The 13,561-nt window shown below is 45.2% G+C and overlaps 1 protein-coding gene across 1 annotated transcript in view; it reads left to right on the forward strand.

The window, feature by feature from the left end:
• Positions 1 to 13,561, forward strand: part of LOC124881288 (coiled-coil domain-containing protein 171-like) — a 32,984-nt gene that overhangs the window by 2,626 nt on the left and 16,797 nt on the right. The window contains exons 2-15 of the mRNA XM_047386830.1: positions 316 to 469; positions 796 to 1,033; positions 2,136 to 2,286; positions 2,454 to 2,623; positions 3,884 to 4,030; positions 4,130 to 4,222; positions 4,584 to 4,744; positions 4,960 to 5,098; positions 6,068 to 6,274; positions 6,356 to 6,445; positions 8,596 to 8,766; positions 9,998 to 10,165; positions 10,396 to 10,563; positions 12,175 to 12,658. Coding sequence (XP_047242786.1) covers positions 345 to 469; positions 796 to 1,033; positions 2,136 to 2,286; positions 2,454 to 2,623; positions 3,884 to 4,030; positions 4,130 to 4,222; positions 4,584 to 4,744; positions 4,960 to 5,098; positions 6,068 to 6,274; positions 6,356 to 6,445; positions 8,596 to 8,766; positions 9,998 to 10,165; positions 10,396 to 10,563; positions 12,175 to 12,658 — 2,512 coding nt within the window. The 5' untranslated portion in view covers positions 316 to 344. The remainder of the gene's footprint in view (positions 1 to 315; positions 470 to 795; positions 1,034 to 2,135; positions 2,287 to 2,453; positions 2,624 to 3,883; positions 4,031 to 4,129; positions 4,223 to 4,583; positions 4,745 to 4,959; positions 5,099 to 6,067; positions 6,275 to 6,355; positions 6,446 to 8,595; positions 8,767 to 9,997; positions 10,166 to 10,395; positions 10,564 to 12,174; positions 12,659 to 13,561) is intronic.

The following is a 13,561-nucleotide window of genomic DNA, read 5'->3' on the forward strand; positions in this document are numbered from 1 at the left end:
TATTTTAAAAAGAAAGGCAGGTTGTGATAAAGTATATTTATTTAGTTTCCCAGCAGAGTAGCTGACTAGTTTGCAACAATGCATCCACCGTGCATCCCCAAACATTTAATTATTCTCATGGGTCGTCAGTTTAATTTATTTGTTTCTAGACGGTTTCTTTCTGTCTTTCTTGTCACCATATAGCAGCTCGTCTCCTGCTGCTAAAGAACTTCATCTTACTGTCATTGGCTGGTGAAGTATACGTTCATAAACTGTTGTTTACAAGAGTAGAGTATTTTACTACTTTCTCCACTTCTGTTCAAAATACACCTGCAGGAGGAATAAAGTTGGGTCGGTGCAGAAACATGCAGCCAGAACCAGCAGATCGGAGCAGCCAGCCCAGCCGTAGCAGGAGAGCGGAGCGGCGGAAGGCCGAGAGGAGAACTGACAGCAGAACCTGTGTCTGGAGCTCCAAGGAGGAGAACCCAAGGTACAATTAGTCCAGGCCCAAAAAACCCATAAATACCTGCTTTCAAAATGAGCTAAAAGTCCAAATTAGGATGTTTGTAACACATAAAAAATGTCAAAAAGCATCAACTTTTCTTACTTTGATTAGATAAAATCAAAATAATCTAAACAGGAATTTAGAGTTTAGGATTTAGTTTAAATTAATTAATGAAATGAAACATTAAAAACTGTCTTTGAAATTAAAATGTCAAAAATTAAATGTCAGACAATTGGATTAACTGAAACTGATTAACTGGTTATTAAATTAAATAAAAATATTTTAATAATAAACTAGTTCCTTTTGTTCAGGATCCCAGAGATCATCAGGTCCAAAGGTCACAGAGAGAAGCTGGTGGGATGCGAGGAAGGAGGAGGAGGAAGAGAAGAGAGAAAACAGGAGGAGGACCGAGACAGAGGGAGAGGAGCGATGGAGAGGAGGGCGGCCTCAGAGGGAGGTGAAAGCAGCGAGCAGAGCAGAGAGCTGAGGTGGAGGCTCAACCAGCTGGAGAAGGAGAAGCTGAAGCTGACATCCAGCCACAACCAGGAGGTAAACCTGCTGCACCCTCTGTGTTTAAATAAAAGTTCCCATGGCAAAATGTGATTTATTTAAACACAATCATAGGATAGATTAATAAAAAATAAGCTTAGCTAAAATGAAAACTTATGATACATAAATAAAATCTACTTTTCTATTGTAGAAAACGAGCTAATTAAGAAAAACAAGAGCAGGTACGTCAAAGTTATCCCAGATGGATTTATTTAGTATGAACTCCTTCTTGTATTTGGGTATCAGTACATCCTTTTTTATATTTACATTAAACAAATAAAATTAAATTACCGTTTTATTCTAGCAGAATAATCTACTGAAACGGTTATTTCAATATGGAAGTCAAACAGTCTCATTAGAATCAGACATTGAATTTATAACTCTGAATTTTTATCCTGTGCAATTATGTGTGTGATTTCTTTTTTCGGCATAAGGTCAAACATTTTCAGGCGAATTTTAAGTAAAAAAAAAAAAACTTTTACTTTCACATTTCAAGTACATTTATCAAGTGGAGGAAAAAACTCTCATATGGAAATAATTGTCACTGATGCTATAATTATTGGCACGCCTTTAAAGAAACATTTATCCCGCTTGAGGAGGATGTTTGAGAAGTAAAAGAAGCTCAAGGTCAGAGAACTGCTACAAAAAGTTGCATCTTGGGATCACCGTGGCAACCATTAGACCGCATGTACAGGCCAGCTGGTTGTTTGAGAGGCATCCCAGCCAACAGGAGTTTCCTTCCACCATTAAAAATGTAAACAAGTAGAATTAGTTAAACTCTAACTGTGCTTTGGTCAAAGGAAGTACGGTGGGAGATCTGTGATGCTGTGGGCCAGTTTCTCTTGGTAGCCTTGTTAGAGCGCGGGGCTTAATGAGCTCTGAATACCAGGATGTGTTAAATATCGATCCAATGTCGTCATTGTGTCATTGAACACAGTAATGACCCAAAACATTACGACCACGTTCAAACAGAAAACCAGAAAATCACACTTCTTCAATCTTCTTACATGATTTTTTATAAAAGAACAAGTGTGTGATTAAAAGGCCTGAATCTTTAAACAAAGCACAGTCCTGATATGAATACCTGCCTCTGTGTTCGCAGGTGTGCTCGCTGCAGGCAGAGGTCGCTCGCCTTCGCTCCTCAGCGGAGCGAGGTGAGGCTCAGCGGGCGGAGCTACAGTACCAGCTCGCCGCAAGCCGCAGAGACGGCGAACGGGTCGCTGAGCTCAACAGGGACAGGTGCACCCTAACAGGTGAACAAATCAAACGCACATTCAGTGAGCTGCATCACTCACTAGGACACATGTTCTCCAACAGTGTGCAGAGATCCCTGCAGGTTATCAGTCGATGTGTGGTGCAGCTCAGAAACGTGTTGCTGTGAGCAGCAGCAGTTCTCACTCTGTTGGGCTTTTTGCGGCAGAGCAAGCAGCAGAGCTCCAGCAGATGGTGGCCGAGCTGCAGAAAGCTCTGCGCATCACACGGCAGGCGAGGCAAGAGGACCAGCAAGCTTTGCAGCAAGAGGTGGAGGAGCGGGACCAACTGATCCAGAACTTTAGTTCCGACAACCAGCGACTGCACCAACTGCTGCAGGTCTGAGTCATGCTGTTCAGACAAAACGCAAAGTAAACTCAAACTGCTCTTTTTAATGTCTCCTTTACTTTTTCACCCTTTATTAAATGTGTTTTATTAATATTCTTTACTTAGTTTAACATTTATTTAACCAGGAAGTTAAATCAATGTTTCTCTTTTCCTGGAGACCTGGCCAAGACGACGTAGGAAGAATCAAGATGTTTGCTGGAGCAAAGTTGGGCGTTAGCATTTAAACATTGAGCCAGATCAGAAAAACATATTTGCTACAACGCCTACTAAAAACTACCAGTTACACCTTTCACCCACAGAAGTCCTTTGCAGACCTTTGGACTCTTTCGCAGTAACGATATTTGTTCTGAAGATTATTCTATGACCATGACGCAAAATATGACGATGGATGTTTACCAAGTCCAGAAAAAATACTGTGACCAGAGAACCGCAATTCATAGCAAGTGTTTGAAGATATTATGGTCGTACTTAAAGTGTTTACTTAGTAAACTTTGTACATAAGAATACGCCCCTCCTGTTGTCTGTTAATGCAGGCCAACAACCAAGACTATACTGTAAAAAATATTGTGTTCAGTTCAACTAACTTGTTATAAATCTAAAGAACGTTGATATGACAAAGCATGCAGGTATGCAGATGTCACCGTAGTTAATCAATTAAGAACAGCCCAGTCTAACCTTCAGCTTTTTAAATAAATGCTCAGTATGCGCTTTACTCCAGCCTGCCTGGGAGAACAGACGGCTAAATAAAGTCTGGTGTCATCTGCATAAATCTGCACTTCATTTCTCACAATATTATTCTTTTAAAACACAAAATTAAAACAGGGCTTAGAACTGAGGCTTGGGGGACTCCTTTTCAAACCTGCTGACCACCACACTTCTGTCCATACGTGGTTGTAATGTCTTTAGACACATCTTTCTTAACCAAGTCTGAGGGAGACATTTGCCCTAAACAGAAACGGCTCTTAAAGAGACAGTAGCCAAAAGTAATGAGAACTAAGCTGCTGTGGTGTACAGGTTGAGTAAAAGGTTTGATCTTTTTTAATTAAACCACAGAAATAACTGCAATAAAGCCCCAAATAAAATGATCAACATTTAACTGATTGCATTAAGACCTTAAGCCAGTCCATTGCTCATAGTTCATCCATAGAAGCTTCGTATGATCAAGAAACATCTGAAAGAGAACGCTCTGATTACAGTCTGAGGACGGTCTGACTTTCTTTAAGTCTAATTAGATTTATTCTCTTCTTCCAGGATCAGGAGGCGGCTCTGGAGGAGTCTGAGAGGAAGATGGGCGAGGTGCAGCAGGAGCAACAGAAGGAGGCTGAGGTACACCGACGACAAGCTGAAGAGCTGAAGATCCTGGCAGAGAGGATGGAGAGGAGCTGCAGGGAGAAGGAGGTTAGATGTACAAGTGTTTTCAGATACTCTGCCTGATCTTTAAATGAAAAATGAAAGTGATGGAGGTGAAGAACCTAGATCATGTTTGTTTTCCTCCAGCTTGCAGATCAGAGGGTGAAGTCTCTGGAGTCGAGCATGGAGGCGGAGCGAGCAGCTCACCTGGAATCCAAGTGTAGTCTGGAGGTCCTTCAGGTGATTCAAAGACAGGGGCTCCACACATCAGCGTGATCCAGCTTCAAACTGATTGACTGTACCTTAATGCGTCAAACACTGATGCTGACTTCAGCCGTTAAAGAATACGTTCCTTTAAATGTTTTACACCTAAAAGTGGGTCTCAACATTGAGAAAATGAAAGCTGAAACGGAACAGAATGATTCCTCCAAACACTGAATAATTAACATTTTCAACACTTAACACTCAGACTCTGTTTTACAGTGTTGTTTATAATCTACTTGGCATTGCAACCTGGGGGAGTCGTGGCTTCCCTCCATTCACCTGTTGATCCTCAGGGAAACGTCTGATGACATTTCTGTGTGGTTGTGTGACCCACCAGCTGCGGACTCGGGACCTGGAGGCAGCAGTGGCAGTGGAGCGGTCCGGCCAGCAGGAGGCGCAGCACAGCCTGGAGCTGCTGCGAGCTCACTTCAGAGAGCTGGAGAGGGTTTACAACCTGGAGAGAGAGAGGAGGGGATGCACCGAGGACGCTCTGGAGCGGTGAGCATAACAACGAGGGAGGAAGAGGGAACTGATTCTGTGACACTGCTGTGCATAAGTCTTGAGTCTTCCCTCATTCTTCATGTTTTCCTCCCAGGCAGCCAGAATTAGCTGGAGCCTTTTAATGGACTCAGCTTTACTCCTGATTTTCTGAAAGTCTATTTCTATTACGTATTTACTGTAATAACATGTTTTGTACAATGATGTTTATGCAGGCTGCAGGCCGAGTTCAATCACTGTAAGTCTGATATGACTGACACCTTGGAAACCGAGAGGAAGGCAACCTCTGACCTCTCGAAAAGGCTTGCGGAGGAGAAGAGTCGAAACGCTGACATGCAGTCACTGCTGCAGCAGGTAACATTTGCTTTCATCACGTTTGAGAGGTTCATCCAACCTCACGTCTGCTGGGATGTCAGTAGCCAGAAGGTCCGGTGAAGGTAATGAACATAGGTCCATCTGCCAGTGTCCTTTACCTCTTCAGAATCATCACTAATGTGGCTGCTGATCAGGGTTCCATGCAGGACATTTATGGAAAGAAGACTGAGGGTTCCCAAAGCAGAATAGAGACAATAAATGCTGATCCCACCATCAGAACAAGTTTTGTTTTACTGAGAAAAGGCAGCTTAATCACAAATGCAGAATTAGCAAGGAGAGAAAAAAAGCTGTCTTTGAAGACAGCAGATATTTCTGAGCTACTTGGTTGAGAACCAGAAGGCATAAAGTCGGTTAAAGTTATTTTTTTACCAAACTTAACCCCATGTTTAGTCCGAAGAACTCATTTTGAGCAGAAACGTCTGAATTTAGATGCTCCTGAGTTGCTACCAAAATTCCTAAATGGAAAAAGATTGAAAAACTAGAAAACCTAAAAACCTACCAAGACATGGAGGTCCACAGAACCATACAGGCCAGGCAAGGAGAGCATTAATCAGAGAAGCAGCCAAGAGGCCCATGGTAACTCAGAGCCATCCACCTCTTCAGCGCCAGCACTGCACACACTCTTCAATTCAGCCAGAACTACAGTGGATCAAACAAAACCCAACATCTGGACTAAGTTCTGCTGAGAATCTGTGGAAATAATTGAAATTATGTATTGTTTCCAATCGGACCGAGTTTGAGCTGTTATGCACTGAAGAATGAGCAAAAGTGTAACAACCAATAATTTAAAGCCATTTGGAACAAATTATTTGAATAATTACAGATAGGTTTATTTATCTGAAAGCCTCTTAGAGATGGAAGCCATAAACGTTGGATCTGAGAGCAGAACCAGAACCCGGGCAGTGTTTGGCAGACGTAGCGTTTGGCTTACTTGTTTCCTGTGTTCAGGCAGCGACACGGCAGTCAGAAGCAGAGGAGGCCTTCATGAGCACCCTGAAACAGATCACAGGCATGCTGCATCTCCTCAGCACCACAGGTCAGCAATCAGCACCACCCGCAAAGAATGATGGGAATCTGAGTCCTGCTGAGGTCCTGCAGCTGCTGGCAACAACTCTGAGCACCTACCAGCTCAAACTGGTTGAAACTACCAACCAGGTAGAACCTCTGTTCACTCGGAGCAAACAGCTGCTTTCCTCTTAGAAACAGTTCTTGTTCTATTGCTTGTTTTCCCGTCAGGTCCAGGATCTGCTGTTTACATCTGAGAAACTTCAGGAGGAGAACCAGTTTCTCCAGCAGCTGACCTCGGATCGGGAGAAACAAACTGCGGTAAGATAAAAGCTTCAGAAACTGAGGATTAAAAACAGAAAGCAGATGAAGGTTTAACAAACAGAATGAAATCTAAGGAGTCATCAGAAAAAAAACAGCTGAAGGAACATGTTGAACCTGATGGTACCTGACAACAGATCAGAACCAAGCCTTCCTTTCTCCACTGATAATTGAGAAGGAAGTTCTTATTTGAGATGTCATGTTTTAATCAAATGTGAATTAAAAACGGCTTTGTTAGCTTCTGGGAGATGCTTGTCTCGTTTCTCACTGGAAACAAACACGTTTTACTTGAAAGGTGTTTTTGTTATTTACATTTTCCCTCTGACAGGTTTGTGTTTCTATTGTTTTATACACTGCTCAGAAAAATAGAGGGAACACTCAAACTACACATCTTAGATCTGAATGAATGAAATATTCTCATTGAATACTTTGTTCTGTACAAAGTTGAATGTGCCGACAACAAAATCACACAAAAATCATCAATGGAAATCAAATTTATTAACCAATGGAGGCCTGGATTTGGAGTCACATAGAAAATTAAAGTGGAAAAACACACTAGAGGCTGATCCAACTTTGATGTAATGTCCTTAAAACAAGTCAAAATGAGGCTCAGTATTGTGTGTGACCTCCATGTGTCTGTATGACCTCCCTACAACGCCTGGAGATGCTCCTGATGAGACGGTGGATGGTCTCCTGAGGGATCTCCTCCCAGACCTGGACTAAACTGTCTTCCTGGATAGTCTGTGGAGCAACGTGACGTTGGTGGATGGAGCGAGACATGATGTCCCAGATGTGCTCAATCAGATTCAGGTCTGGGGAACGGGCGGGCCAGTCCATAGCTTCAATGTCTTCATCTTGCAGGAACTGCTGACACACTCCATCCACATGAGGTCTAGCATTGTCCTGCATTAGGAGGAACCCAGGACCAACCACAGCAGCATATGGTCTCACAAGGGGTCTGAGGATCTCATCTTGGTACCTAATGACAGTCAGGTTACCTCTGGTGAGCACATGGAGGGCCTTGCGAACCTCCAAAGAAATGCCACCCCACAACATTACTGACCCACTGCCAAACCAATCATGCTGAAGGATGTTGCAGGCAGCAGATCACTCTCCATGGTGTCTCCAGACTCTGTCACGTCTGTCACATGTGCTCAGTGTGAACCTGCTTTCATCTGTGAAGACCACAGGGCGCCAGTGGTGAATTTGCCAATCCTGGTGTTCTCTGGCAAATGCCAAGCGTCCTGCACGGTGTTGGGCTGTGAGCACAACCCCCATTTGTGGACGTTGGGCCCTCATACCATCCTCATGGAGTCTGTTTCTAACCGTTTGTGCAGACACATGCACATTTGTGGCCTGCTGGAGGTCATTTTGCAGGGCTCTGGCAGTGCTCCTCCTGTTCCTCCTTGCACAAAGGTGGAGGTAGCGGTCCTGCTGCTGGGTTGTTGCCCTCCTACGGCCTCCTCCACGTCTCCTGGTGTACTGGCCTGTCTCCTGGTAGCGCCTCCAGGTTCTGGACACTACGCTGACAGACACAGCAAACCTTCTTGCCACAGCTCACATTGATGTGCCATCCTGGATGAGCTGCACTACCTGAGCCACTTGTGTGGGTTGTAGAGTCCGTCTCATGCTACCACGAGTGTGAAAGCACCACCAACATTCAAAAGTGACCAAAACATCATCCAGAAAGCATCGGTACTGAGAAGTGGTCTGTGGTCACCACCTGCAGAACCACTCCTTTATTGAGTGTCTTGCTAATCGCCAAAGATTTCCCCATGTTGTCTATTTCATTTGTACAACAAGATGTGAAATTGATTGTCAATCAGTGTTGCTTCCTAAGTGGACAGTTTGATTTCACAGAAGTTTGATTTACTTGGAGTTATATTGTGTTGTTTAAGTGTTCCTTTTATTTTTGTCAGCAGCGTATTATTATATTTCTGCACATATACCTGGTGTTTGAACAGGGATATCGAAACATTTCTGATTCACTTTTACTGAAATTTATATGAAAACGTTTAAAAGTGCGTTCCTGTTTGCAGGAACATTCAGCAACCTTCTGGCAGGAGTGAAGCATGTGTGGTTTTTATTAGAGTATAACAAGAAGAACAGCAAACAGGAAGCGTACTGACGACTCTCTCTCTGTCCACCAGGAGGCGCAGCAGGCGTTGGCCGACCTGCAGGAGGAGGCATCTCGTTTACGCCTACAGAGCTCTGATTGGTCGGTGCAGAATAAGGATCTACAGGAGGAGCTGCAGCAAGAGAAGGAGGAGAGGAAGAAGGAGAGGGAGGAGATCAGTGAAGAGTTCAACAAAGAGTCAGCGGTGATTGTTTCTGCTTCTGTGTTAAACCCTCATTGTTTATCTCTGATGTTTGGACTTCAGTTCAGGAACATCTCAGCCCGTTCCTACGGAGAGAACGGGTTCTACTTTGGAACGTCCCTGGTTCTATTAGATGCCCTGTTACCAATATTCATGAAAGGTTTTAGACGTGTGTGTATCTATATGTAAATCACAGTGGAGTGATACATTTGGTCCACTCTGCTTTGAAGAATTAGTTTAATTCAGCTCTGTTGGAAGGTTTTCAAGCATGTCGAAGGTCCTGCCCACAGTTTTTCAATATTATGTCACATCAGCCTTTGACTAGGCCACTCCAAAACCGTCATTGTGTTTTCCAAGTCATTCAGAGGTGGACTTGCTGGTGTGCTTCAGATCTTTTGTCCTCCTGGATGAGTTGTGGATGTTCTCTGTAAGTAATGCTGGTAGGTCAGCCACTCCTGGGAAGGTTCTCCACTGTTCCTTGTTTTCTCCATCTGTAGATAATGGTTCTCCCTGTGGTTCTCTGGAGTCACAGCAGCCTCAGAAATGACTATGTAACTCTTTCCAGACTGGTAGATGTCACTAACTTAGTTTATCATCTGTTCTTGAATTCCTGTAGATCCGATATGCTGTATTTTCCTTTTGCCCACTTCATGTTGTCAGACAGGTTCTACATGTCTGGTAGTGTCAGATCTGGCTGTGGCTCATTAATGTGAACTCGTGGTTGAACAACGGAGGTGATTCTGTTTTCACAGGTTGGCTTAGATGACTGATTCTCTGAACTCAGGTTGTCTGTAGTTGAGCTGAACTGAATTTGATGTAGGAGTTTATTACGAAGGGACACGCACAGTAATAAACATCAGTACAGATGTGCCAGAGGTAGCAAGACAGCTGGTTCTCCTTCGTTGTTCCTTCATGGACTGGATTTGTTTTGGTGATGGTCCCGATATGATCATCATCATTACTTCATGACTTCAACCAAGTATTATTAGAAAATAAAAACACAAGAAACCAGGACCGTGTTTCCTTTGTGCCCCTCCTTTTAAAATCGGTTTGAATGTGACAGAAAGGAAAAAAGGAAGAAATCTGTAAGGGGTGCACATACTTTTCCACTGCTCTGTAGCTTGGATCATGACTTTGGTTCAGGATTGCTTATTCCCCAGCAGCTGGATGTTAGCGATGTTCTGGTTGTCCTATCAGCTGCTCTTCACTCACAGCCTCTCTGTGTTTACGTCAGGCCCACCTGTCCTTCCTCCACTGCCTGTACCAGCGCCTGCTGGCCGGCTGCGTCCTCATCGATCAGCCCCAGAGCATTCTGGGAGACTTCACCTGGAAGGATCTGTGTGACGTCATCACCCAGCAGGTGGATCAGCTGACCTCTGACCTGCAGAAGGCCAACAACAAGGTGTGCTTGTAAAAGGAGCTCATTGTGTGTGATATTGTCAGCTTCAGCCCCAGGTGTGACAGTAATGAGCAGGAATAACTCCGTCAGGGTTTGCAGTTTCAGCAGCTTTTTTTAGTTCCAGCATTTCTGAAAACGTTTTTCCCAACAACTGAACGTTTGGTGCCGCGAACATGCTCTCCCACTCAGCCGCTTTGGTCCTACCCACTGTGGGTTTCCTGTTCTTTGTGCAGATCGCTCACCTGCAGAGTGTGTGTCACAAGAAAAGCGTGTGTGTGCGTGAGCTGCAGCGCAGTCAGGAGTGTGTGTTGGCTCGCCTGGAGGAGAGCGTGAGGAGGAGAGAGGAGACCTGGAGCCACCATCACACACACACCGTCAACCAGCTGCAGGGCCAGCTGCAGGTAACACACACACACACACACACCTGTCCCCGAGGAGCTGAGTGTGTTTGGAAGCTGATCAGCAGTCGGCCGGGCCTCCCTGTAGCGACGGCTGAAACGTTTTCATTTGATTCCTCCATGGAAAGACGAAACAGCTGTGCTGCCAAGAGCAGAAACCATTTTTACTGCCACTTTTAAGGCAGCTGAGGATCGCTGCAGAAATAATCTGAAAATGTATTTCTAACCAGAAAAATGCAGCGTGGTTTAAGAAATAAACCCTTTCTTGGTTACTGTTGGTTAACGGAGGATTTATGCAGTTCTTAAAATGTCAGAAAATAAATCATTCAAACTTTAGGCTCCAGGAACTTGACTGTACATCCAAATATTTTGGGTTTTTAGATTTTGAGGAATTCTCTGGCTCCATTGATCTGCCATCCCTGGGTGTGGTTGAAGACTCGGAGTCGTTTTATGTTTCAGGTTATCTGTGGTTATCTGACAGATGATTTGTGTTAATTAAGGATGACGTTGACTAACTGATCCCGAGTAACCGGCTGGAAAACAACAGTTTCAGTTGCCAGAGTTGGATGGGTGGTCAAACTGCAGAGTGTTTGGTGCTTCATGAAATTATGAAATGCATTATGATTGAGACATTTCTAGAAGAACTGCAGATAATCCCAGCAACATTTACCAGCATATTCCCAATCCTGACCTGAACCGACCTCATACCGTAGCTCCTACCTTAGATGTGAGGATCTAAAATCTAAAGACTGGGTCCTATTAAGGCCTATTGGTCTACAGAAGGTCAGTGATAACACCACACAAGGTCCACAACACAAACACATACCCATGAACACGCCTCTACTGGGTCCAGTGAAGGGAACCAAGGCGTCACAGCTTCATTAAATTCAGATAAGATCACAGATCACTGTGATCTGGGTCATTAATGTTGTTCAGCCTGATGCTGCAGCAGCATTGTGTAGTTTGAAGACATTTTATTTATTTATGGAACATGTTTTCCTAAACTTAAAGCATCTAATCTGTGTTTGATCTTCTGTAGATCTAAACCTGAGATTCTCAGACTGGAGATTTTGAGTTTTCCTCTGTTAAAATGATCCTGCTCTCGCCTCGTCTTAGAAGCAGAATGTTCTGTTTTCCCTCCTGATGGTGTGTCTGGTTGCTATTGTGTTGAGTTTTATGATGGTTTCACTTTTTGCTTCCATTTTCTGTACATTTTTATGTTGTATCTTGACATTTTTATTTTGTGGACACGTCGTGTTTCCTTCTTATTCCACTCTGTATCCTCGTGGTTATTTTATATATCGGGATCAGGGCTTCACAATAGATCACAATAACTATTTGTGAGCAGGATCAGTGTTGCAAAGACAGATACAATAGTTGCTGATTCATTGAAAGTTTCAGAAGTTCACACTTAACATTCTGATGTGGCTCCCAGCAGTAGATGTTCACACCTGATTTAAAATGAGAACAGATGAGAACCAGGCGAGTGAGATCCAGTTCTGATCATTATTGAGGGTTTTTGAATTTTGATCTGAAAGTAAGTGTCTGAATCACTGCAAGCCGTCATGGATGGAGCTTGTCTCAGGAAGTCCTCTCCTCTCCTGTCTCTTTCAGCTCTGTCGCTCTCAGTGCGACTCCCACAGGGATCACGCCTCCTCTCTGGAGCGCCGCTGCTCCTCGCTGACCTCCGACCTGTCCCGGCTGCAGGGCCTCCTCTCCAGAAGCCGCAGGGAGTCGTCCTCCTTCTTCTTAGCCTGCGCTCTGCTGGCCGGAGCTCTGAAGCACGCCCGCAGCTGTGTGCACGCCCTCTCAGAGCAGAAGATCCTCCTGTGCAGACAGCTGGCAGAAAGGGAGCTGCTGGAGCAGGAGGTCAGGAGGCTGGCGGACGCTCTGGGAGGTGAGAAGGAGGAGGAGGAGGAGGAGGAGGAGAAGAGGAGGAGGACGATGAGGAGGTGGAGGAAGAGTGTGTGTGCAGTGCTGGCGCTGAAGAGGTGGATGGCTCTGAGTAAGAAGACGATGGTGTTGTTTCGGCTGGAAAGAAGTGGAGGCAGTGTGGCTGTCTGCATGTGGGGAGATTCACGTACGGCAACCCTGAAGGGTCAGTATGCTCAGTCTTAACAAGAATAAGTCAAATCACACACTCATCCTTACAGATGAAACCAGATGTTTACATGCACTGTCCGACATGGAGTCGGTGGGACAGCTGGTGGCTCTGCTGACTTGTAGAAAGAAGGTCCTGGGTTCGAATCCCAGCCTGGAGTCTTTCTGCTTGGAGGTGACATGTTCTCGTTATGCAAGCATCGGTTCTGTCCGGGTTCTCTGGCTTTCTCGAAAAACAGGTTGGGTTAATTGGTCTCTTTAAATTAGGCTTAGGTGTGTGTGTGGGGGTGTGCATGGTCGTCTGTCCTGTGTGTCCCTGTGATGGATGTCCACCAGCCCCCACCACCCCGCGTGGATATGGATGGTTGGATGGCTGGATGGATGGATGGATGGTTGGATGGCTGGATGGATGGATGGCAGGATGGCTGGCTGGCTGGATGGTTGGATGGATGGATGGATGGATGGGCTGGCTGGATGGCTGGCTGGATGGTTGGATGGATGGATGGATGGCTGGCTGGATGGTTGGATGGATGGATGGCTGGCTGGCTGGATGGATGGATGGTTGGATGGATGGCTGGCTGGCTGGCTGGTTGGATGGCTGGCTGGATGTATGGCTGGCTGGATGGATGGCTGGCTGGCTGGCTGGCTGGATGGTTGGATGGCTGGCTGGATGTATGGCTGGCTGGATGGATGGCTGGCTGGCTGGCTGGATGGATGGATGGTTGGATGGATGGCTGGCTGGCTGGCTGGATGTATGGCTGGCTGGATGGATGGCTGGCTGGCTGGCTGGCTGGATGGTTGGATGGATGGATGGCTGGCTGGCTGGATGGATGGATGGTTGGATGGATGGCTGGCTGGATGGATGGCTGGATGGATGGTTGGATGGCTGGCTGGCTGGCTG

The sequence above is a fragment of the Girardinichthys multiradiatus genome, chromosome 14 (assembly GCF_021462225.1).
Source record: "Girardinichthys multiradiatus isolate DD_20200921_A chromosome 14, DD_fGirMul_XY1, whole genome shotgun sequence".
Classification (NCBI taxonomy): Eukaryota; Metazoa; Chordata; class Actinopteri; order Cyprinodontiformes; family Goodeidae; genus Girardinichthys; species Girardinichthys multiradiatus.